The sequence below is a fragment of the Marmota flaviventris genome, chromosome 5 (assembly GCF_047511675.1).
Source record: "Marmota flaviventris isolate mMarFla1 chromosome 5, mMarFla1.hap1, whole genome shotgun sequence".
Taxonomy (NCBI): domain Eukaryota; kingdom Metazoa; phylum Chordata; class Mammalia; order Rodentia; family Sciuridae; genus Marmota; species Marmota flaviventris.
The window spans coordinates 144,507,562-144,534,410 of record NC_092502.1 but is presented as its reverse complement, the minus strand read 5'-3'; the positions used below and the strand labels follow the sequence as shown (position 1 = coordinate 144,534,410).

Below are 26,849 nucleotides of genomic sequence, written 5' to 3'. Positions count from 1 at the left end.
AACCTTAAAGAACACTATGTGATGATATGGCTACCCTAGGTATCACACCCAGTAGAGGCGGGGACAAGAAGTTTGGTCCTGCAATATAGTGATTTCTCTTCATGAGTAAAGCACTGTTTGTCAGACTTTCAGTTTTTGTACTTAAAAGTTACTTATGTTTCCAAATATCTCCTTATCCTTCTTTGCCTTCTCCTTGACTGGTCTACACACATGGAAAAGAATTGAGTATTGATGAGATACTAGACAGTTAGATTATATTTTTGACACAAATGCAATCATCAAGCAAACAGTTGTTGCATCTCACGACTAAAACTCAGGGTCACTCCAGGTGAACTGGGCTGCATGAAATGACCACACAGAGACACAGAAATACCTTTTTCTTTGAGTCCTGTGACAGCTCCTCCAACCTGAGGGGTCCATGGAAAGAGACAAGCTGAACCCTTTTGTTGGGAAGAAGCACATTCAAATGAGGCAGGGGTCAGGTTTCACAGGGTTGAGTCTAGCTTTTTCGTGAAGTCAGCTGTCAACAGATTGACTGTCATCTAGGGAGGCCATGCCCATCTCATGAGCTGTGTGGAGGTCACGGCAGAGCAAGCGAAAAGACCAGGGTGAGGCCCGCCCAAACAGAGGGGCAAGGTCGGTTCAGTCCACTTTGTGTGCTCAGTGCCCACAGTTCACACACACAGCCCAGGGCTGGCTTGTCACATCTTCACATTCTCATCACTCAAGGACAAGGGGCACTCAGTTCCTATGTGGCAAACAGCCTTATCAAGTCTTGTTATAAAACTGACCTAGGTTCACACCACCTCCATTCTCAACTTTAATGAGAGCCCTCTGATATAGGATGAGTGTAACAGAGGAAGCCATGGTGCCTCCCTGTCACTTCCAGACTGGGTCCACCATCCAAAGCATGAGACAATGTTCAGCTTTATTATTGATTCAAATATAATACAAATTATGTTTCTTGACTGTGAGGTATGAATTATAATTATTTGGATAGAAATGGAAAGTTTTATTATTGAATAGGCACATTTCAAATATCTACAATTCGTACTCCGGGTCATGTGTTCTGGTAGAATGAGATAGAGGAGAGATAAGAAATACACAGATTACGTGGGACTGCAAGTTGGTGCAACCAATCTGGAAAGCAGAATGGAGATTCATTAGAAACTTTGGGATGGAACTATCATTTGACCCAGCCAACCCATTCCTTGTTCTATACCCAAAGGACTTAAAAACAGCATGCTACAGTGATGCAGCCACAACAATATTCATAGCAGCACAATTCATATTAGCCAAACTGTTAAACCAACCTTCAATAGGTTTAACAGATGCCCTTCAATAGATGAATGGATAAAGAAATTGTGGTATATATACATAATGGAATATTACTCAGCAATTAGAAAGAATAAAATTATGGCATTTGCAGGTAAATGGGTGGAATTAGAGGATATCATGCTAAACGAAGTAAGCCAATTCCAAAAAAACCAAAAGTCGAATGTTTTCTCTGATAAGTAGAATGAGACAAACATCATTACCCTAGGTACATGTATGAATGCACAAATGATGTGACCCTACTTTGGGTACAACCAGAGAAGTCAAAAATTGTGTTCCATTTGTATACAATGATTCGAAAAGCATTCTGCAGCCATGTATAACCATTTAAATGAAAGAAAGAATGAACGAATGAAAGAATGAATGAATGAATGAAAGGAGGGAAGGAAGGAGGGAAGGAAGAAGGAAGAAATATATAGATTACAAACAACTGATTAAGAGGAGGCTCTGGGGAATGAAATTGGCCCAGTTATGCTGAGTGAATGTATGGATATGTAGCAGTCGATCATCTGACTAACATTATAACTCTAAACTATAAACCAATAAAACTGTTAAAAATGAATTATTAAAAAAAAAAAAAACTAAAGACAACCAATTAAAGAAGGAAGATAATTTTTAAGGTTTTTTCCTACTATTCTGAAAAATGGTATAAAATATTTTAAAGGAGAATTTCAACTTTTTAATAACCTTTTTGCTCTTGTTCATATTTTGAGACAGGATCTCACCATGTTGTCCAGGCTGGTCTCCAACTCCTGGGCTCACACCATCCTCCCATCTCATCCTCCCAAGTAGCAGGGTCTCCAGGCATGTGCATCACTCCAGACTGAATTTTTAAAATTAGCTCTACCCTTATACTTGAATGAACAAGCCAAGTTTCCCTGTTGGGAGGGGAACCATGTTGAGTCAGGTCTCCTCAGTGCAGCCTGTGTTTGTGGAAATAGCAATAGCCATGTCAGTTGACATCTTTTATGGGTTCAGGTTGGGCTAGGTGTGTTTTCAGCCTTTTCATTTGATTTGATCTGGACGACAACTCCACAAAAGAGTTTTATTCCCATTTTTCAGGTGAGAAAGCTGAGGTAATGAGAAGTTAACACACTGATCTACAGAAAGGGAGCCAGATATGGGGACCTGTGAGCCCCTGATCAGCCTGGAAGGGTTGGCAAGCCACACAAAGTGTTTGCAGAGAATGGACACACTTTGGACTGCATTTTGCTGTGAATGACTTAGATCATTCTGCAAAATCAGTTTGCTTTTATTTCCCCCAACCTGACTTTAGTTGGTGGGGCAGGATAAGCATTTATTGTCATTTGGATCCTATTGGGCCAGACCTCTCTAACCAGAACAACCCCCACTTTTCTTTCATGCCTTGCAGTCCGAGGGTCCCGTAGCCAAGGTGGGCTTCCCCCCCTTCTTTTGCATCCTTTTGCTATTTAGCTGTCTGCTAAACAGAGCCTTGTCCTCCTTTATGGAAAATAAAACCAGCCAAGCAAGGCAATTTCATGCTGCAAAGGGTTTAAAATTGATTCCAAAAGCCAGCTGTTTTCAACCCACAGATAAAGAGGTTTTTTGTTCCTGACTCAGTATCAAAAGAAGGCTCCTGAAACAGTGAATCTTCAAAAGAAAAGATTGTCTGAAAATATTAAATGTTGTGAGGCACTGCCAGCTCTAATCTCTCCCTTTCTTCTCCCCCACAGACTTTCAGAAAGTGTTGGTATCCTACATTGGATTAAAGGGTCTTTATTTCATGGGCTATCTGCTCTTTGGCCTGGGGACAGGCTTCATAGGACTCTTTCCCAATGTCTATTCTACGCTGGTCCTCTGTGCCTTGTTTGGGGTAATGTCCAGCACCCTGTACACGGTACCGTTTAACCTCATCGCTGAGTACCACCGAGAGGAGGAGAAGGAGGTATGTCCTGATTGACACTCTGCCCTAGGGAACACTGGGACTCCCATGAAGACTGGGGCTGGGTGGGGGATTTAGTAGGAAAGTGCAAAGCAGAATTGAAAAACACGGGTTCTTGAAACAGCAGCACTTAACATGCCTGATCAGTCACAACCACACAGGGCCCCTTCCGCCTTACCCTGAACCCTTACCCTGGTGCAGCTGGTAAGCTGTGGAATGAGGACCATCACTTTCATTTCTCTAGTTAGGAAACGGGGGCTTAGTGATGCCAAGAAACCAGTCCACAATCACAAAGAGCCAAGAAAGGAGGACCCCAGATCTTCTACAGCCACCCTTCAGGTCTTCCCAGGATGCCTGTAGCATTTCTGGTGACCACAGTGAGGGTCTCTCTGCCCCCAAGCACTACAGAAATACAGGGTGGCATTTCTGGGACTTGGGAATTGTGAGTAGGAAATTCCAAGGCTTGTCTTTGGGAGTCCAGACTTTAGGAAGTGTGCATGGAAGAAGGTTGGAGCCATGAGTGATACCCTGAGAGAGGTGCCAGCTCCATCTAGGGTTCAGAACTCAGAATACAGAGCAAGACCTGGGCAGTCCTTATAAGGACATTGAGTTGGGTGTTTCTGCTCTAAAATTACCACCATCTCTTTGTATCAAATGTGCAACTTTTCTTCCATGCAAATAGGCTTAAACTTCCTTAACTGGAGCAGTGATGTAAAAGCTAAGGAGATAACTGAATCCAATCCATCTCAGCATGAAATTGCAAAAACACTGAACACGCATCCATAAATGGCAACATTTATCAATTCAGACCAAACACAAATCCAACAATTATGTTAAACAAATAGCTATATACTGAAGGGTTGAGTTGATTTTGATGTTGCTTCCCCTAAGTATGTGAATGATTAGACATCATTCTGAAAATGTTTGCATTTTTAACATGAGGGGAGAAAAAGACTGGGAGTTAGTCTTTATTTATGGAGTCCCCACTACATTGTATGACTTCTGAGGAAGAGATGATTTTGCCTATATTAGGCACTCATCCCTCTTATGTGTTAACAGTGGAATTATAACCTTTGTGACAGGTAAGGAGGATAGCATCAAATAGGAGGGTGGAGCTTCCTTGTGGCCTGAAATCAGGGGTTAGCAAATTAGCACCTGATGGCCTAAAGGTGGCCTGCTACCTGTTTTTGTACAGTCTCTAAGCTAAGAATTCCTTTCAGATTTTTAAATGGTTCAAGAAAAATCCCAAAGAAGGCTAGTGTTTTATGACATGTGAAAATGACATGAAAGTGAAAACTGAGTGCAGATAAAGAAACTCACACTGAAAACTAATGTCTATAAAGTTATGTTAGGATGTAGTTTGTTTACGGAGGTAGCTGCTTTTGCACTGTAATACCAAAACTGGGTATTTATGGCCAGGACCTTATGACTCACAGAGGCATATGGTTCCTTATGGAGAAAATTTGCAGACCTCAGCACAGTGACAGCTCCTTGAAGATCAAACACCGTTCCTGTGCTTCTCCTTGCAGATGCAGGCCCCTGGAGCAGGCCCAGACAGCAAAGGGCGGGGGAAGGGCGTGGACTGTGCGGCCCTCACCTGTATGGTGCAGCTGGCTCAGATCCTGGTCGGAGGTGGCCTTGGATTTCTGGTCAACACTGCTGGGAGTGTCATCGTGGTGGTGATTACGGCCTCTGCAGTAGCACTGATTGGCTGTTGCTTTGTGGCTCTCTTTGTTAGATATGTGGATTAAGTCAATAAAGACACATGGTGGATTAAGTCAATAAAGAGACATCGACCCTAACCTCAGACAAGTGCAGCACATGGAAGGAAGTCTTTTTTTTTTTTGTGGCTCTGCATGTTTGGGGTCTGCCATTGGATTCTCTGTGTTGTGATTTCTGCTGGAGTCATCTGCCCACTCCTCGTGTTTCACAAATCCCCTGCACAACCATCCCTGTGTTTCAGGCATCTTTCGTCTGGGTTATACCTCTGTGCACTGATGGCAAGGATAAGTGTGGTTGGGAGCACCTGCCATGCTCACCTTCCTCACTGCATGTCAGTGCAAGGGGTGGTGGGGCAGGGTCTGTTTTCCACCTGGCATGTTAGGCTGGGATGAAACCCAGGAAGACATACTTGCTCATAGATCTACCTACGATGAGTAGATTCATTCTAGAATACAATTTTTTAAAACAGTGGTCTATGTACGGTTGGGGATATTTCATCAAACCAAAAATACTCAAAATATCGCTGGTGATTTCTTTCATGGTATTGAGTTATTCATATTTAATTTGCTCATAATTAATTCCCATTGATTTATGACATCCCTAACAACTCTGCCTGAACATCTCATTCTGGAAGATTTTTCACTTTTAAACAGTTCATTGAATTACACAGTAAAAACATTTTTCTTTGGTCTGTGCCCTTGTTTCATCCTGTGGAGTGGATATGAAACTCGGCCATGGCTCTCAGCAGGTTCTTCTATGATCTTCTCTCCCCCAAGCTAAGCAGTTTTTCTCTAGCCATACCCCTTCAATTGCCTCCCGTGTGGTGAAGTTTGAGTAGCCTGGAGAGACAGCATTGTTTAATAGGAACACTACGAACTATGGGATATGGTTGTTTTTGAATCTTGATTTTGCTACTCCTTGGCAAACTATTTAACTTGCCTAAAATACACTTGCTCATCTATACATTTGGGATAATAATTCCTGTCTCAGAGATTGTGATGATTAATCATGTATACAATACCACATACAGGGTACTTATCATTATCCTATTTTACCCTATTAACCCAGTAACCCTGAGACTGGGTATCATTACTGATCTTCATTTTGTAGATAAAGAAACTCAGACTGAAAACTGAGTCATTTGTGGTGGCACATGCCTGTAATCCCAGGAGCTTATGAGGTTGAGGCAGGGGGATCACAAGTTCAAAGATATTCTCAACAACTGAGCAAGGCCCTAAGCAATTTAGTGAGACCCTAAAATAAATAAAAAGGGCTGGGGATATGGCTTAGTGGTAAAAGTGGTTAAGCATCCCTGGATTAAATTCCTGGAACCAAAAAAAAAAAAAGAACACTCAGGCAAAAAAGGTATTTTGTAAATCACCTGAAGCCACACAACTCATGAGTGGCAGTACAGTCCGTTTCCATAAAATAGGCATGCAGCCTGGTGGCTGGTACTGTTCAGGGTTCAATGAATGGCATCTAGCTCTAATCAATGCAGCTAAGGGCACATCATCCTATCCCCCCATCCCTATGCGTGCTCCTGTCTTTCTTAACTGCCTACCTACACAACTCCCAATGTGCCTGACCAGTACAGAATAGAGAATTTTCAACCCACCCTAAGAAGTTACAAAGATTACATGCTTCCTCTCCCACTTCTCCCTGAGACAATCATTGCTCCAGGTGAATTTCAATTGAATTCCTTTTGGGCTGAAAAGAAATTTATAGAAAGGAAATGAGTCTTTAAGAACTGGGACATTGGGATTTGGGTGCTGCTTTTGCCTGTCTCATGCATAGTAGAATGGATGGCTTCAATAGCATGTCCAAGACTGTGGACTGTTGACTCATTGGAGGCAGCAATCCAAAGAGAGGGAGCATGCTCTGGTTGGTTTTGGTAGGCACTGGTTCCTCTTTCACACAAATGTAGGGGGTGTGAGTGGTATGGACCTACTCCTAACACTGGCAAGAGCCAGAACAAAAAGATAAATTGAAGCCCAAGGTCCACAGCCCATTAGTTCTCCCTCCTCTTCTCCCTCCTTGCTTCCTCCTCCTTCCACTTTGCACAGCATGTAAGAGTTCTTGTGTGCACCTGGCGTTAGCACATCCCTAGCCATCCTCACTCCCCCACCCTCCATCACCCATACAAACAGCCACCCCTCAGCCTCCCCTCCCTCCTAAGGGTGCATAAACTCAGCAGTGTGCTCTGTCTCTGGAGGATGAACTCAGCAAAGGTCCACCAACGCCTTGTAAATAGACTCAGAGACATCTGGATGGGGAGTCACGGGGTCTTAGGTGCTGGAAAATAACCTAGAAGTGGGGGCACTCCTTGCCCTTCAGAGGGGCATGACTGGAGGGTTAGGGGCAGAATAGGGTTCTCTAATGATGAAACACAGACCCTGGTTGCTTAGATCGAAGTGCAGTACCAGAGACGACCAGCCTAAGAGTGAGCCCTTCGTCATTCTGTGTGGCAGTGCCCTGTCCCTTCCCAATTTTTCCAATAATCTCAAAATGCACATGAATCCCTGATAAAACAAACTTACTCTCTTCTTCCTGCTACTGCTAGGACTTCCACCCTGCTGCTGCAGTTCTCCTGATTGCCTCCTTTTTGTTTAAAGAGCCTGCCCTCTGCTGTTTCTCAGCTATCATACTTGTCGTTGGAGCAAAATGTCTGGAGCACCCCCTGCTCCATATGACTCTGGCCATTTTAGATGTGTGTCTGTCCGTGCGCACACTCGTGCAGTTGACAAGAAGTGGAGGGCAGGGGGCTTGCAGTGAAACAACTGCTCCTTCCTGCCTACAGCTCAGCCCCCTCACCTGTAGGACTTGCAGCTTCCTTATCTGAAGTTAGGTGCCCCAGGTTCTGCACTCATCCCATTCTCTCCAGATCCCTGGTGCTTTCCATACTAGGTGGCTGTATTACCACATCTCACTTATCAGCCTCCAAGCCTTGCTCAGTTTTCTCTAAATGTGTGCTGCTCATCTTCTACCCCTTCATCAGGCGCCCCATTCCCACATTCAATGAACACAGTCACTCTCAAATGAAGTCACCTAATTCTTTTTAGGGGGCACATATAAAACCACCCTCAACTATTCCAATCTTCCTCCCCACATATCTATCATCCATCCTGGAGAAAGGAGGTCATTACTGACTTAGAAACGTGATTAGAGAAAGCACCTGCTCCCTATCCCATAGCATGGAACAATTATGGGCAAGTGCTCAGAGGACACATGTCAAACATGTCAGCATTACAAACAGTATCAAGACGCCTCTCTTGCCTTCCTTACATTTTACTGGCCTCTGGAAAGTTTAAGTTAAAAAATCTTCAGGGTACCGTGTATTCCTTGACTATTTCTTCAAGGACTTTTCTGGCATTTTAAAGATTTGGAGACAAATGGATGGGCAAGCTGGGAATATGGCCTGTAGCCAAGAGTCATTTTACCTGGACCCTTAAAGAAATGAAACGTAGCCAGCACTACCCAACCATAGGGCAGGGTTTTGATTACAAGTGAAGTTACTAGATCAAACCTCAATGTTTGGAACATTAGATAGGCTATTGGGCTGAGGAATGGAGCCATAGCAGATGCTGGTATTCTCCCTGTCTCCTTCTCTCTTTCTCTGTCTTACACACACACACACACACACACACACACACACACACAATTTTGAAATTTTATTCATTAAACTCAAATCCATCAAGGTTTGAATTAGTGGATAGAAGCCAATTTTAAAAAGTCTGTAATCCTTGGGAACCCAAGTATTTATTCTCAATATACTGATGACATGATCTAGCCAAAAAATAATTCTCTTCCCAAGCAAATACATGCCCAGAGACATATATTTTAAATAGAGATCCCAGGAAGTATCATAGGAGAAAGGGAAGCTACACTGCTTTGCTACCTGCTTCCCTAATCCATCATCTGACATTTTGACCTTGAATTCTTTAGTCACCACTCTTCCTCAGCCTCACATGTCCCATCTACCTTCTCTAACCTCCCCCTCATTCTGCCTAAATTTTTTATACCCATATTTCCAGGCCCATCTCAAATACTATTTTGACCAAGAAGTCTCTGGCCCTCCCCTCCTTTTCCCTCTGCACTTTATTTTAGCCTTACAGTGACCTCCAATTAATTTGCCCTGTCTTATATCATATCACTGGCTGTCTGTCCTTCTGAATGTAGAAGTCAGAAATGTGTCTGTTCAGGTGCATGAGCTCAGCCCCCAACACAGAGTCTTGTACAAAATAGGCATACAAAGGGTCACTGTAGATTTCAATGGATTTGACCACTTCCTTGTCCACTCTTGTGTCCTTATGTGGAAAGAAGTCATGGTCTTTGGTTCCTTCTGCCATTTTCTTAGAAGCCTTAAGCTTTGGGTTTGGACAGGTGACAGTGGTTACAGAATTTTTCATGAAGACCTTGCCCTCTCGTCCTTTTTCTTCTCTTTTTCTAGTCTCCACAGCAGTAGAAGCACACTCTTTAATGTACTTTCCTGAGAATTATAAGTTACCCACACATAATTTTATTGTCAAAACTATAATATTAAGTTACTATAATAAGAATCTTTCAGTAAGAGTCTAAAATCAGTGTTGTGCATGTCTATACTACTATTTATTATTTCCTACATTGATTTTTCCCTATATTTGTATTTTAGAGATGAAGAGAGCTTCTGTTTCAACCTTTTTAGCTTCTGTTTCAACCTTTTTAGCCTGATTACTACTATTATTGATAGATTCTTTTTTTTCCTAAAGAACAAAGTTTTATTTAATTGCTTTGAAACAGAAGAACCATTCTGTATTCAAAAAGAGTTAACTTCGTAATACTTCTTAGAATTGAAATGGGCAGTTTTGGTTTTTGTGGCAAAGTATATGAATGTTTAGCAATTCCACTGTGTTGTGTTACAGAAAGTGGGACAAGGGATGATCTCACATTTTAAGCCTTAAATTTCAGACACTATAGGAATTTTTCAACAAAATTATAAACACTTCCACAGTTGAAGAGGCTATTTAAACAGATATGTTTTTCTAATGATTATTTATTGTATTAGAATGACCATCCCAGGAGGTGCTTGCATTAACAGCTTCTTGATCCCAAAACAACTTGCCAAAGAGAACAGTAGCACCTCTATCAGTCCCAGCAGATGGGCAGGTAGACTGATGCTTGATTTCAATTCTCAGAATAGCCTCAAGAAAGGACACTGTGAGGATTTTAGCATCTTAAACTGCTACAATAACAGAGTTGCCATGAGCAACAAAAGTTGCTCCTCAGAGACAGCCCCACTGACTGTCTGGAAGTTGAGAAAGAATTTATCATGCATGCTCAATGAGCAATACACTCTTTAAAATAAATACACGTTGTTAAGGTAATCTCCTATATCTTACCTTCCCATGTGAATGCTGTGAGCAATAAATAATCTCACACCTGAAGTTATGACAAGCCCCTCAGAGCAGCCTCTTCAATCCACTTGTTCCTTTAGGATAAAGATTTTACTTTGGTCTTCCATTCTCGTTCCCATCCCACGCATTCTCTTGAATGATCCAACACCAGCTTCTAGGAATCTAGCATCTGGTCTGCTTACAGTAAGCCCTGCACATTTCTACAGCATTTCTTGCTCTTTTAATCCAACATGAAATCTGAATCATCCCTCTACTTCCTGATCCAGAGTCTCCATCAATGTGGCATTCCAATTCCCAGAGTGAGGAAGGAAGGGCTGTAGAACCCTCCCCTCAACCCTAGATACCAGGAGGGCTTTTCAAGATGCTCCTGAGTCCAGCTCACCTGCAGTGACTGACTAGAGAGAATGGTGTCTCCAGGAACCCAGAATGTTCTCCAGAGAAACTAGAGCACCCAGGGAATTAGGCTTTCCAGGGAATGCTAAATTTGAGTTCCCTTTTTCCTTCAGGTCTGTAGACGAAATAAATTTCCCTTTTCAGCTCTTCCAGTTGCACTGCTGTTTCCCACAGAGCAAAGATCCACTCTCCAGTGGATCTTTCATCTAAACTGAGGACAGGTGTTTTGCCCCTAGTGACAGCTGATCACAGAAGTCAGGCCCTTCCAGCAAGGCTCAGCTTGAGCCTGCTTGCTCTGTCTGGCTGCCCTGGAGTGCCTTTCCCTCACCATTTCTCCTGGGAAGGGTCAACAGGGTCACTCGATTTCCTCAACTCCGAGAAGGTTTCTTTCCCCAAACTCAAGGCTCCCAGGGCAGCCACACAGCAAGTAAGCCTTTGCAGTCTCAAGAGTCAAAGCTCAAAACAAAGGTTTCCTGGATGGCTCTCCTGGCTACATGCACCTTAAGGACCCCATCAAGAATGTCATAAAATAGCTGAAATAAGGGCCCAGTTGTTCGCACATGATTTGGCTGATCCTCACTCCCTTTTGCCCCAATTTCTCTACTTCCTTGCTGCCTCTCTACTTCTGGGCACCCACACCCTGTACAACGTGAGCAGCATTAGGAGAGGACTCTGCATTGGGGTAGGAGGGTCAGCCAAGCCTCGAGCTCCGGTCCAGAGGGCTGATCTTCACTCCTTTGCCTACTTCCTTTCTTCACCTGATTTCACATTTCTCCACAGAAGTGCCTCCAGCTTTTTCACTGGCTGCTGCTCCATAGGTCTCCACATCCCTTTCCCACCTAATTCTTGATTCAGAGTCCCTCCGCTTTTCCTCCAGTAAGCGATTCCCTCGCTTTCCTGCCCCGAAGGCAGCCTTGCTGTTCCACGTGTACCACGATTCTTAGTCCACATCAGTAGGCTGAGCTGCTGGGCAGCAGGTCGTAGCGTCCCCCACTGTAGACCACTACACCAGGCGGATAGTAGAGCACGTCAGGTTCAGCAGCTGCGTGGAGTGGCGCCAGAGCCTGCAGCCGGTGATCCTCTGGCTCTGGCTTAGTGGTCGCTGTGAAAGGGCGCATGCTGGTGAGCGAAGGCGACGTGATACGCCACAGCAGGTTCTTGAGCGCCTTGCGGAACTCGCGGCGCACTAGGCAGTAGAGTATTGGGTTGAGGCAGCTGTTGGAATGCGCCAGACACACGCTCACCGGGAACGCGTACACCTGGCACAAGAAATACTCCTGGCTGAAGGGTACCGCGTTGAACTTGATGAGGATACTCCATGTGGTGAGCGCCTGGTTAGGCAGCCAACACAGAAAGAAAGATAAGACCACGATGGTCACTGATTTGGTGACCTTGGACCGTCTCCTAGCGCTAGCTCCAGACAGGCTTCCCCCAGCAGCTGCTGTCCCTACTTCGGTCCCCACCACGCAGCGGTCTGAGATGAAGCGCACCAGCAGCAGGTAGCACAGGCTGATGATGCCTAGGGGCAACACAAAGCCTAGCAGCACTTTCTGCAAATGGTACAGGCCAAGCCAGAACTGCCTGTCGCCACCCAGCAACTTGTCAGGGAAGCGCACCAGGCACAGCTCCTCACCCATCACCTTGATGGTGGTGGAGAAAATGGCATTGGGCAGCGAGGCCAGAGCAGCCGAAGCCCAGATCAACACACACAGAGCTTTGGCTGAGAAGCAGCAGCTCTCTCCCAGGCTCTGGCCACAACAGTTGCCATGGCCGTGCCCTCGGGTCCGGTGGCTCTTAAGGGATGATGCCACAGAATGGTAGCGCGCCACACTCATGGCAGTGAGGAAGAAGACGCTGGCATACATGTTCATAGAGGTGACAATAGACACGATCTTACACATGGCCTTACCGAAGGGCCACTTGAAGTCCAGCGCGTTCTCCACCGCCCAGAAGGGCAGAGTGAGCACGAATTGAAAGTCCGTCAGCGCCAGGTTGGTAACGAAGAGGTTGATTGAGGATTTGCGCCAGCCCTGTTTGCTCTTCATCAGGTAGAGGACAAGGAGGTTGCCCGCCAGCCCCAGTGCGCAAACCACCCAGTACACCGCACTGATGAGGATCCGCACCCGGGCCTCTGCATCCGAGCTCTCTGCCCCACTGCTGCTGGGTGGATACCCCGGCGCCGCTCCGTCCGGCAACTCCAGCCCCAGCTCCCACAAATCCTGAAGCTGCAGCGAGGCGTTGCCACTCCTGTTGGCCGCCTCCAGGAGGCCTGGGATCAGACTGAAGAGTTCTGCGAGCTGGTCACCTCCAGCCGCCTTATTCATGGTGGCTGTCGTGATTGTTTCAACCACCTGTATGAGCAGATACCCCTAGTTCATATTCCGGTGCATAAGAACTAAGGAAGCACAGTTCGCCCGTGGTGTGATCCCCAGGAGAACAGGCGAGGTGTGCGCGGGAGCTTTCAAAATAGCCGCTGAAGATAGATAGAGCCTACGAACTGGTTGCGGATGGCGTCCGGTGCGCGCGACAAGCAGCTCTGGGCACAGGAGTTGAGCTCAGCGTCTGCTTTAGATGCTCCAAAAAGGAACGCAGCTCTCCAGGAAAGCGACCTGCGTCCAAGGTTTCTCGGTCTAAAGTTGGAGTTTCCCGAGTCCCTAGTACGCACCTAAGACTTTCCTCCTCCTTTGCCACTGTCACTTGGGCACTGGCGCAAAACCCTTCTGGCTGCTCAGGAGCGCGATTCCGGGCCGGTTCCTTTTCTTTCCAGTACCTTTGTTGGTTTTCTCTACTGCTCGGACGAGGTTTCCGTCCTTTTAAGGAAAAGTAGAGAACGTGAAGTCACGTCTACCTCCCTCTTACTGCTTGGAGGTCTGTAGGTGTTGTACCCGCTATCGGTAATTCCCAGAGAGTTACCAGAGTTGCTTACCCGAGTTATATTCGCACCCACAAAGCCGCGGCAGCGGGCCCCAAGGAGCATGCGTAACCCCCTACGCCAAGAGAGGGGGCGCTTTCCGAGGTGCTGAACCCCGCCGCGCGTGCGGCCGGGGAGGAGGAGGGACCCGCCAAAGGAGGAGGCCACTGGCAACTTCCCTTTTGCTCTAAAAGTTTCAGAAGGAAATGGTCCTAACCCTTTATTTCGCTGCGTTGCGAGAACGCCCATTTTAATTTGTTTCTTCCTCCTAATCAACTATGATCAGAAGTTTTTTTCTTCCTTCTTGATCACTCTGCTTTTTCACTGAAATTATCCCATTTGATGAAGGCTGGTTCTAAAAATGTGCTGTCTCTTGCCTACTTCCCTTTTAAAAGTAAGGATAGTAATCTCTTTTCATGCCTAAATCAGAATGAATACTGAATGCACAGAACAAGCTCCGCCCTTCTTTAATTAGCTGACCACTTATCTGTGACAGGATTTTCAAAGGGTCTTCATCAAGAGGAAATCAGGCACAAGTGTTGCCCGTACTTTGGTGTATTCTGAGAAATGAAGCTAAACTGAGCCTATAATTGGTTGCCGACTTCATGTATTTTAAAATACCACCTGTCTAGCCCTGAGTCAGAAACTCCTCCACTAATTGGTCACACATGCCTCCAACTCCTTTTATCTAGATGCAGATGAGATAGGGGATAATCTCGAGTTGATTGTGGGCCACTCACTTCCCTATTTCCACTACTGTTAAAATCACAACTCTTTATCAGATGTTTTTCAGACCAATGGCAGTAAATTCTAAGGACTTGTCTAAGGCAGTAAATTCTAAGGACTTGAGTGGAAACAACTTTGAGTTTCTTCTCAAGTTGTGATTCATTGAAATATCAGGTCAACTGCTCTGATGTGAATTATACTTTTAAGAAAAGACTCAAAGAATTTGAAATGCTTTCTTCACCTTCAGGAATTAAACTGAAATCAAAGTATCTTAAGCATGCAGCAATTGTCTTCATTCCTAAAGTAATGCAGAACTCCAGACTTTGTTTACAAGATTAAATAATTTTAAAGCCGAGGAGTTTTAAAAGAATGCTTAGTGAAACAGAAACGCAATACGCAAAACAGGAAAGGAAACAATCTTGACTCCAAAGCCAGAATGAAGTTCTTTCCAAGAGAACGCACTTCACTCTAAATGCTGACTGCTCTGGTCTTTCCTCGAGAGGGCGCCAGGGCTCCAGTAAAAACCAAACCAAACAGCCTCCTTTTGATCATCTTGTATCTGAAGATGAGCCCTGCCCTGATTAATCCTCCCAATCCAAGAGTTGCTTCTGCTCACACCTCTTATCCCTGTGCTAAAAGCCTCACCTTCACTTTCACTTTTTTATTTTTTATTTTTTTAAAGAGAGAGAGAGAGAGAGAGAGAGAGAATTTTAATATTTATTTTTTAGTTTTTGGCGGACACATCTTTGTTTGTATGTGGTGCTGAGGATCGAACCCTGGCCCCACGCATGCCAGGCGAGTGTGCTACCGCTTGAGCCACATCCCCAGTCCAACTTTCACTTTTTTAAAATTAATTATTTCTCCATCAAAATTTATCTCTTTGGCTCAGTGAGTTGTGACTTAGTGGTGGAGCACTAGCCTAGCACATGAGACACTGGGTTTTATCCTCAGCACTGCATAAAAATAAATAAATAAAATAAAGGTATTGTGACCATAAAAAAATTGTCTCTCTCTCTCTCTCTATATATATATTTTTGTATTCCAATGAGCTATTGAAAATCAAGGAAGCCTAGGGCTCACACAGACAGCCATTTATCTGTGGGATTTCACCAATGTTCCCTAACTCCCTCACATACTATTTCATTCTTTCAGTGCTTCTAGCCCCATCCCAGAACATATATACTTGATCTTCCTGAAATCACATGAAGTATTCACACTTTGTGAAGAATATTACAGGAAGTTGATTCAATTCATCTCAAACTTGCTGGCCAATTAGCTTGGCACTAAGGTAGGCTGAGAGAAACATTATGACATAAATCCTCTATTTTGATCCTTTCTGGAACTGTTCATCTAAATGAGTATGCAATTTAGTAGTGTCTGTGACTCTTTTTTGTTTAGTCTTGCATATGACTTAGGTATCTAGAATGTAATGCTTTGTGTCAGATGCATGGACAATAATTTTAGTTACTTCACTTTCCCCTTTTGTTTTTAAGGAGTGGGTTTTTAATAAGTAGTTATATTGTACTTAGATTGGCTGTTCCAGTTTTAGATTTGTTTGTTTGCTTTTATATCAAGGCTACTCTATGTTTGTATTTGAGAAAAACATAAAGACAGAAGCATTCAGGGTTTGTTATGTTGCAAACAGTCTGTTTTTCTGTAATACTTCTTCCTGAAATTGACATTAGAATGTAACAGGAACTGGAGAAAAATCTTGTTAGCAACAAAAAGCTCTTTATCATTCATAGTGGAAGGATGGAGTCTTGGAACCTTTTCCTAGGCTGCTTTGAATATCTGAAGCCACATGGCCATGTGAAGTTAGGAGTGAGGACAGCGTAAAAGCATACTCAAGCGTATAACTGCTGGGAACCCATCATCATAGAATGTAGGAAACCATAGGCTTGAGCCCTGGCATTTTGCAGAGGAGGCCTGAAGAGATGAAGGGATTTACTCAGCATCTCACTGCTAGGAAGTAATCGCACTAGGTCTAAACCATATATTTCTTGACTCTCATGTGACATCTTTTGGTCCATGCTTTATTTTCCAACTTGGCTCTAACACTTTTATAATTTTCAACACAGGAGTGGATGATGTGCTGAATAATGGCTTCCAACATGTCCATATTCTAATCCCTGGGTCCTTTGGATATTTCTTTACATAGACCAAAGAGTTTTTCAGTGTGATTAAAATAAAGTTCTTGAGGTGTGGAATATGGTCATGGGTTGTGCATATGGGCCCCATACATTCACAAAAAGTTCATATAAGAGGGAGGCAAGAGGAATCAGAGGAGAAGGTAGTGTGATACAGAAGCAGAGACTGGAGTGATACTCTTTGAAGATGTAAGATAACAAGCCAAGAATACAGGTAGCCATTGGAAACTGACAAAAGCAAAGAGATGAGTCTCCCCTGGACCCTCAAGAAATAATCTGCTCTGATGACACGCTGACTTTATTCCATTGAAACTGAGCTGAGGGCTGGGGATGTGGCTCAAGCGGTAGCGCGCTCACCTGGCATGCGTGCGGCCCGGGTTTGAACCTCAGCACCACATACAAACAAAGATGTTGTGTCCACCGAAAACTGAAAAGTAAATATTAAAAAAAAAAATTCTCTCTCCTCTCTCTCTTAAAAAAAAAAAAGAAAAGAAACTGAGCTGAGATCTCTGATCCCTAGAACTGTGAGAGGATAAATTTGTCTTATTTTGAACCACTGCATATGGACTGATTTGTTACAGCAGCAATAGATAACCCATACAAGTACATAAAAGCCTGGTTTGAACATTATATAAGGAGAAATTAAACAATTCTGAATTAAACATGTTGCTTCATTTTGTTCACTCATTTAATACATAAATATTGAGCACCAACTTTGTGCTAGGTACCTCATTATGAACTAGAGGTTTATTGGTAAATGCCACTTACTGAAGCTTGCTTTCTAATAGGTGAGACAATATTTATGAGTTGTGTGTTTGTTATGGTTTGGATAAGATGTCTACCAAAACCTGTGTTACCATGGGAATGTTTGAAGGTGAAATGATGAGAGTTGTAACTGGGTGGTAGGCAGGGTGTGGTTGGTAGACCATGGGAGTGGGGGTGTCTCTAGGACTTATATTTTGTTCCTGGTGAGCAGAGCTTTCTCTTTGCTTCCGGGTATGATGTTCTGAGCTGCTTTCCTGCACCATACCCTTCTGCCATGAGGTTCTGCCTCAGCTGAACATGGAATGAACCTCTGAAACCATGAACTAAAATAAATCTTCTCTATTTTGTTATGGTCAGGTATATTGGTCACAGCAACACAAAGCTGACTAAGTCATGGGAAATGGCTAGAGGAGGTGAATCACTGGAGCAGGTTCTGGAGAGGTGGTTTATCTTTTCTGTAGCCCCTTCCCCGCTTTCTCTTTCTACTTCTCAGCCACCATGATGTGAGCTATGCTCCTGTGCCTCGCCCTTCCATCATGACCATCTGCCTGACCTTGGCCCAGAGCAAGGGAGTCAGCTAACCATGGACTAAACCTCTGGGATGGTGAGCCACAATAAACGTTTCCTCCTCTAAGTTGTTCTTGCTGAGTACTTTGGTCATAGCCACAAAAAGTTGACTAACACATTGTTATAATAAGAGGGAAAACCATGTAAAATAGCAAGCTATAAAACCACGTACACGGAAGTAACTTCTCACTCTTTCTGATTATACTTATTTAATTCTAAGAATCACATATTTTCAAATTAAATGTTTAAAAATTATTATGGATTTCCAATTGCCATAGGTATAGTGTATGAGATTATTTTTCTCCCTAGAAAATTGTTAATAAATGGTGTCTTATAAACTGCAGTATCTGGGAAGAAAGGATATTCAGTAACCAGGTAAAGAGAGGAGGGAAAGAAAGAGCATTCTGGGCAGAAGGAAAGGCATGAGTGAAGATGTCCGTCAGGGAAGGAGAATGATGCTTTTGTAGGACAGAGAAAGGGGACAGTTCTGTACCACAGGGAGAGCAAGGGGGTGTCAGATAGGCTGGGGAGTTGGCAGGAGTCAAATAATGCCTGACCAAAGAATTACGATCTTGAGCAATGTGAGGGCACTGGAAATTCTTAAGCAGAGGAGCAACAAGATCAGGGTTGATTCAAAACCATCATCCTAGTTGTAGTGTAGTCGGTAGAACAGAAGGGACAAGAATGGATGGAAATAGATGCTAATCAAGTCCATTAGAAAGCTACAGCAAGATTTCAGAACAGAGATGATCGTAGTTCAGGCTAGGGTGGCACAGGTCAGAAAGAGATTTATGTAGGTATGTTATTTATTTTTTCTCTCCTCCCTCCCTTTGACCTCTGAACTCTCCACAAGATTTACACAGATATTTTAGAAGCTGACATGACAGTATGTGGTGGTGGATTGCATATAAGGGATGTAGGTAAAGAAAAATGAAAATTCCTTTAGTTTCTACTTTGTTCACCTGATATATGGATGTTGAGAGGGTGAGATGTCAGGAAGATGACAAATTCAGGTTGGACATACGAGACTGTGAACGTCTATAAGGCCATCAAATTGAGATGACAAGTAGACAGTTGGATTTTTGGATCTTAACTCAAAGAAGAAGTCCAGATTCCAGATAGAAATCTGTGAGTCAACACAGCAAATAGTGACAACTGAAGTTTTGACATTGCCGATACTGTCAAGAGAAAAGGATCGATTACTGGGTCTACAGGAGCTCCAAGTTTGAAATATCTGTAGAGATTGGCAAGCTTGTATATTGCAATGAAAATGAGAACTAGAGGAGTAGAAGAGAAATAAGGAGCATGTAACACAACAGCCACAGAATGTAAGATAAAATAAGACTGTAACTAATGCTTCTGAGAGGTCAAGGAAGACAAGAATAGAAAATGTGAATTGGGATTACGACGCGGAGACCATTGATAACCTCAAGGGGTCAGGAGGCAGATACTGGGAGAGGAGAATACTGAAACAAGTAAGCAGCTACTCTTATGGAGTAGCTGAGAGTAGAAACTGAGTCAGGAGGAGGTACCAGAGTTTGCCCAAGTTCTGTTAAGGAAGAATTAGGATAAAATTCAGAGATATTGACTAACGTTTTATTCTTTGGAAATCTATGCAGTTAGCTGAAAGAGTCAAATAAACAACTGCCTAACAAAAAGAACGAAGCCAAGAGTTTGAACCTCGTGGGTGTTCAGGTTGCACTGCTGACCTGTGCAGTCACTTTAGTCTAAATTACAGTTTCCCAATCTTGGAATTGTTGATATTTTGAGACAGATAATCTTCTCTTGTGGGGGCTGACCTGTACAGTGTACACTGGCACTCCTGGCCTGTACATTAGAATCCAGAAACAATCCCCATTTCTATTGTGACAACCAAAAATGCCTTCGAGCATTGCCAAATGCTTGGGGGAGGGGAACATCCCCCTCCTCCCCAATATTGAGAACCTCTGATCTAAACATAGATCATTTGTCAGAAACAGAGACTATGATGAAAGGATCCATTGTGAACCAAATCCCACTTCAAGGAGAACGATTCAAAGGGCCTGGCCTTCTGGTGGGAATTGGAAGTATATGTAGAGAGGTGGAATGTTATGCTATGTGGGCATCTTTCTGAGTGTTGGTGCCTCACATTTTCTCTAGATGCTCTTCAGTTAAGCTATAGCAGAGCTGATAATCTCATTAAGGAAATTCTACCTAAATATTACTCAAACTAGCAAGCAGACCACCCCCAGAAACCAGAGGCTCTGGCTCATACATTTTGGCTGAGACTCCCCCAGCCTTGTCTGGGTGGAGAAGGAGTTCAGGACACCTGGTCCTTGGCACAAGGGCTATTCTGTTGCTATGTACACTGGAGCAGTTTCATCTTGTGACCCTGAATGTCACCTCTATCACCACTGTGCTGAGGAAGGCTCCAGGTCACCCAGATGCCTGAACCACAACCAGACACCCTGCTGATGATTAGACTAAGCCCATCCTGGAAGTGAAGGAAACCACAAAAGACAAGGGTTGTGCCTTTCAAATTCTGTCTGTAGATGCTTCCCAGTGAAGCTGCAGCTTAGACTCCTCCAACAGACACTCTTAATTTAATAAAGACTATTGGATAGTGAAAAGAGAAGCCCAGGGCTTGGCCATCTTTGTTTGGAAAAGAGCAATTTGGAGCCTGACCCTAAGTTACCAGACAATGCCCAGGCAAGTGACATTTCTGGGCCTGAGCTTCCTCATCTGTGTAAGGAAGAGACTGAGGTTCCCGATTATTGTAAGATAGGCGTTAAATAGAAGATATCAAAACCCACAGGAGTGTGCTAAAAATATGGCTTGCAGGCCTTCACACAGCCTCACACCATCACCAGAGATTCCAATTCTCAGTGGGGTTGGAAAGGAGCCCAAGAATCTGTATTTTAAACAAATATTCTTCTAGGAGACACTGATTTTCCCCAAGTTTGAGAACCTCTGGACTAACTTTCATTTTAGTTCTGACCTTTCAGGTAAAAAATAAATAAATAAATCCCAAAGAGAAATGATCTCTAGTGCTGGTTTGTCCACACTGTGATTGGAAGTAAAGAGGATGTTGAGCAGGGGATCTTGCCAAGCTTCCTTAAAATCATATTTAAGTTCTACAGGTGATTTTTCCTTCCTGTTTGACTACAAAGGCCATGTTCTGCTGAGGGACCGTGGGATTAGACAGGACTCAGCCTGAGCCCTCAGGGGAGGCTGTTCCCACATGTGACCTGCACAGAGTGCAGCCAGATGCTAGCACACCTAGAAAGCTCTTCATTTCTGGGTCTGTTCTCAGATCAGAAATGAACACAGATTATGGGCATGAGTTTACAGTATTGCTTAACTAAGCCTCTGTTATGGAAGCAAAAATCCCTTTCCCAGATAAGACTTAGATGATATTTTAGACCATTTAACTTAAAGGGATGGGCCATGTTTTCCTTAAACGAAAAGTTGGGAGAAAGGCATTTATCAGTCAGTCATGATCAAATACCATTTAGGTGTCCTGTTAAAAAATGTTCTCAAAATCATCGAATATAAATTCCTATAAATTCCTATTGGAAAATTAAGCAATATATAATTTGATGATATTGTTCAAGAAGACCAACCTTGTGAAAAAAATGGAAAAAAAATGAGATGTCTTTTTCAGGGGTCTGATTTTAAGTCAACCATTGCCCCTTGCCTTCATCCCCTGGCCCACTAATCTGATTGTCAAATTCTATCTCTGTGGGCACACACAAGGCCAATCTCTATTTCCCTAGGTTGGTACTGTCTTTGCTAAAGATATTCTTGAAAATGTTTCCCTCTTTACCCATCTCAACCTGTTACTGTCTTTCTTGTACTATAAGCCCAAGCAAAATGATACCATTTTGGGGAGGACTTCTATCATTTCCTGAGAAATAGGTTTCATTTCTTTCCTCTTTCCATGATTATAGAACTTTGGTCAGCACATTTCTCAAGGCATGCATGAATGCTAGAGCTCTTTCCATGCATTTCTCCTCACATTCAAAAGGGAGACATCCTTTTTCAGGGTAGATATGTGTCATTGTCATTATTGACACGTATAAGAACAGGGCACACTTGTGGATTGGCATCTGTTTCCAAGCAGGATCCTCTTACTAAGGCGATCTGCAATAGGAGAAAAACCTTAACCTCAACTCTTTTGGAATACTCAACTCTAACATTAGAGGAATTGATATATTGTACAATACCTTATTTTTGCCTACTTGTACCTGCAATCTCGTTTAAAGCCACCTGATGTTAAAATTAATAAGTAGCCTTTTAAAAATGCTGATGCCCAGTGGTAACCTTAGACCAAGTTTGAGGAGTAAAATATGAGAAATTGCAGTACCTTGATGGTTGAATCCTACAACATTCTTGTTGCCCAAATGCACATTCCAATGATTTAACCAATTCTTTTGCTATACACCTCAATGTGTCTGATCAATATGCTTATATTGCTATTCAATTTTTAATTTTAGGTATTATTTTTCACTTCCTAGTTTGAAAGGTGAGGAGTTGGCCCTTCTCTCTCACACTTCTTATGCTGCTTCAACTGACACTAAGCCCCTCCTCACTCAGTAATGTCCTGTTGAAAGATCAATGTGCAGCATTTACACTGCAATGGCTACAAACAGTATAAATGGTTGAGCCATATTGCGCACAAAAGTTGCTTTTTAAAAATTTTCTTGCACTTTTTTTCTCCATTAGAATTAACAATAATCCTTATTTCTTCAATGTAATTATCACTGATGTATCCCTGAACTCTCTTTGAAGTGTGAAAAATCTCTTCTTAGTGTTAAAAAAAAAAAATCAGATCTTTCGCCATCTAAGAGGTTAGCTTCCCCTTGTTTAAAGAAATCTCTCTGAGGCCAGTGCCTTGCAGGGAGTTCTTGATCTACCCCAGGACTTCCTTCCACTGATTATATTGCCTCTTTGATTAGACTGAGTCCTGTGAGGCCTCATAGAGTAACATACAGAATGTGACCCATGAGGCAGTAAGGTACACATTAAAGAATTGTTATGTTTTGCTAGTTTTATTGGTGGAAACTGGAAACACCTATGAGAATGGATTCTAAGAGTGTTGTATTAGGGTAGAAAAAAATGTCATGTTGGTCTGGTCATATTTGTGATTGTGTGTATGCTAAACACAGATTTTAGATTCAATATATTATTTCAAAGCCACAGGAAGTGGCTCTAAGAGTATGCTTGTTAGTTGACTGAACTATGGACCCAAAATGTCTTAGAGAAAATGAAATTTAAACACCAGAAACTTAAACACTGTACAGGATGTTTAAGAAGATAGGTTTTTAAGGGTACAGAAGTTTAAGAAGATAGGAATGATAAAATAGATCTACCATATCAGACCTGCTCATCCTAACTGTGTTTACAGGATGACCAAGAGAACACTCCTTGCAACAAGACAGCAGGAAATACATTCACAAGAGACCCTGGCACCCTTAAAAACCTCTGTAGTGGATACTAGTAGGCCAGATTTGTTATTGATTTCAATGGGGATCCCCCCACGGTGGTAGGAGGCATTTAATTCCCATAGGTGAGATGGATAGACTGTGGCTATAAACAGCAGAGTGACAGCATTAATCAGAATAGTTTGATCTACAGAGATCTTCAGCATTGGCTAATTGATCATCACCCAAGGACCGAACTGGGTAGGCACATAGTGAAGTCTTACTTGATGTGCATTGGCCTTGTGAACAGAAATCTGACTTGAATCACCACAGCACTGTGGGGCCCTTGAGCAAGTACCAAATCGAGTCAGTGTACAGACTCAGAGGCCCTTGGATAAAGCAGGGCAGCCCCACCTCAGGAAGGACTATGAGACATAATCAAACATTTTTTATTGTAATCATTCCCCTTAGCTCTTGGCACGGGAACTGCATTAATTCCAGGTGACTGGGAATTGAGAAAGGGAAATAACTAGACTTTGCTTCTGGACTGATGATAATTCCCAGAGACCCAACATTCCACTGTGGCCCACGGATCCAAGTTGAAGCTTAATGGACACCAGGTAATCAATGAAGTTTTAACTAAGCTCTGTTATATGGTGGGCTAGTAGGTACCCCCAAACCACACTATTGTTGTTTATCCATAATTGAAATATTCCACAACTGGCAGAATCCCCACATTGTTTTCCTGGCTTAACAAGTGAAGGCTACTATGGTGGGAAAGACCAAGTAGAAGCTACTAGAACTGCTTCTACATACACAAATAGTAACCCAAAAGCTATCTCTCATACCTGGAGGAATCTTGCAGAAATTAGTGTCACCATCAAGGACTTAAGAGAAGCACAGTTAGAAGGTAAGCTTTTGGCTTTTCTGTGCAGGGCAATGGGCACTTCCCTGTCTTGCTCACATTTTCAGAGACCAGCTGAGATTGCAATTGAAGGGTTATTTGGGCAGCAGCTGAGATTGCAGTTGAAGGGTTATTTGCCTTCAACTTTTTGAGTCCTGGGTCAGGCACATGCGTAGCTCCATGGCAAAGGGTACCAGCTTCTCTGGAAGGACATCTGCATTGTCAACATTGAAGACAGTGAGAGAGAAACATGGATTCAAGTTTGTCTTCACCAATCGAACATAATATTTTTATAAAGGAAGACAGAGTAGGTAATTTGAAAGTAGTTGAAAATTCTCTTACTCCAAGAATTGACCAACTGATTTAGGCAGGTCATTCTAGCAGGCAAAGAGCAAAAAACCAAAGTTAACCCTGCATTGGAGTCTATGGGGGAGGTGGGGGGTGGGGGGTGGGGGCTGTGTGACCCATGAAGAGACTGGTGAGAAAGGCTTGGGAGGCCACAATTGAGAGTGAAGGTTGCATTCAGAACTCTCCCAGAGTCCACTGGAGGGATTTAAGAGGGTAGTAGACCCTGTTGGAGCCCTTCCCTCCTCCCCTCAGCTCATACCATTTCTGTGCTTGCCAACTTGACTTCCAAGTACTAGCCCTAAGGACTCTTTCCCCCAAGGCCTTTCTGTGTCAGGTAGAGCATGCTTTGTGTGCCTGTGAGGCAGCCTATAGGAGGAAGGAGTTCAAGTTCCTACTTCTACCTGGGGGGTGGGGTAACAGGCAATCTGATGAAAGTTGATGCATAAATACCCCAGATTCCTTGCCCCTTTGGCAGAGTAATTCAGATGCACGTGTAATCTATTTCCCAGAGTTGAGGATGAAGCCTCAGTTGGCAGAGTTACTTGACAATAGACCCTTTATTGAATTTCTTCCCTTACCTATCTTACTTCCCTATTTACTTCCTGTGTTCCCCCAAACAAACTACTTTCACCTGAATATTTGGGTTCTGAATCTGATTTGGGGGCAGTTCAAATTAAGATAGCAGGGAGATTACGCAATCCAATTTATACTTTGTAAAGCTGACACTGAATGCTGAATGGTGAAAGATTGTAAGCCAACAATGATGTGTGCACTGGGAGCCTGGAGAAAGGCTTCTGAGCAGTGGGAGACGGTGGCAGCTTAACGGTGGTAACTGCCAGGATGGAGAGCTGTCCTCACTGGGGTTATATGGCGGGCAGAATCACCAGAACATGGTGATGGGCTGAAGGGGTCAAAAGGAAGAGAAAGGGTGGTTTGAAATATGACTTGATCCTAGGTAGCAATGGAAATTTAGTGTGGTGGCAAGACTCATAAAAGAAAGATTTTGGTATGCAAATTGGTACAACCACTCCGGAAAGCAGTATGAAGACTCCTCAGAAAACTTGGAATGGAACCACCATTTGATCCACCCCCACCACCCCGCATATACCCAAAGGACTTAAAATGAACATGATATATTCATACGGACACATCAATGTTTATAGCAGCTCAATTCACAATAGCTAAGCAATGAAACCAACCTAGATGCCCTTCAATAGGTGAATGGATAAAGAAAATGTAGCATATATACACAATGGAATATTACTCAGTCATAAAAAAGAATAAAATTATGGCATTTGCCAGTAAATGGATGGAACTGAAGACTATCATGCTAAGTAAAAAAAAAAAAAATCCAGTCCCCCAAAACCAAAGGCTGAATGTTCTCTCTGATATGTGGATGCTAACACACAGTGAGGGAAGGGGAGGAACAGAAGTTCATTATTCTACCATAATTGTGAACTGAATTCCTACTACAGACAAAGTAAAGTATTAGGCGTTTGGACATATAACAAAAACAACAACAATGATTATATATGAATAATAATGGAAACAATGACAACCATTTTCATGTGGGTTAAAACAATAAAAGTTCATTCTCAGAGTTCTAGAGCCAAGAAGTCAGAAATAAAGATGTTGGCAGGGTTGGTTTCTTCTGTAGGCTCTGGGGAGAATGTATCCCCAGCCTCTCTCCTAGCTTCTGGTGGGTCTATGACCATCCTTGGCCTAGGTCTGTAGCTATATCACTCCAACCTCTGTCTCTGTCTCAGAGGGCATTCTCACCCCTGTGCATGTGTCTATGTTTCTGTTTTCTCTTCTTGGAAGGTACAAGCCATTGGATTAGGTACTACCCTAGTCCAGTTTTACCTCATCTTAACTAATTACATCTGTGAAGATTCTATTTTCAAATAAGGTCACATTTACAAGTACCACGTGGTAGGATATAAACGTATCTTTTTGGAGGACACAATTCTACTTCCTATAGAAAGGATTATGTACTGCACAAAGAGATTTATTTGCACCAGCTCACCTAATGCTCACAAACCAGCATAATTGATGTGTTTATTATCCCAAATCTGTCTTTCTATGTCTTTGGCCTCAGAACTCCTACCATCTATTCCACCACTATTAACATATCTATATGGTTGCTGATTTCTCTTTAGTTTTCTCAATATTAGTCAATGGCATTACTACTCACTTAAGTGTTCAAGCTAAAAACTCAAGAATAATTCTTTATTTCTCATTTGTCTTTATAACCAATACAATCTAACCAATTATGTTTGTAAGTTCTATTAGTATGTTTAAAAACACATACACAAAAAATAAAAAACCCAAGAAAA

At 43.0% G+C, this 26,849-nt stretch overlaps 2 protein-coding genes across 2 annotated transcripts in view; one reads left to right on the top strand and one right to left on the bottom strand.

Annotated features, from left to right (window-relative positions):
* Slc45a2 (solute carrier family 45 member 2) overlaps positions 1 to 4,989 on the top strand; it is a 41,159-nt gene extending 36,170 nt beyond the window's left edge. Inside the window, exons 6-7 of the mRNA XM_027936315.3 lie at positions 3,030 to 3,241; positions 4,768 to 4,989. Of these exons, the coding sequence (XP_027792116.2) occupies positions 3,030 to 3,241; positions 4,768 to 4,989 (434 nt within the window). The remainder of the gene's footprint in view (positions 1 to 3,029; positions 3,242 to 4,767) is intronic.
* A 6,704-nt stretch (positions 4,990 to 11,693) lies between these two features.
* Rxfp3 (relaxin family peptide receptor 3) lies at positions 11,694 to 13,067 on the bottom strand. The gene has a single exon (XM_027936318.3). The coding sequence runs from the start codon at positions 13,065 to 13,067 to the stop codon at positions 11,694 to 11,696; it is 1,374 nt and encodes a 457-aa protein (XP_027792119.2).
* Between the last annotated feature and the right edge of the window lie 13,782 nt (positions 13,068 to 26,849).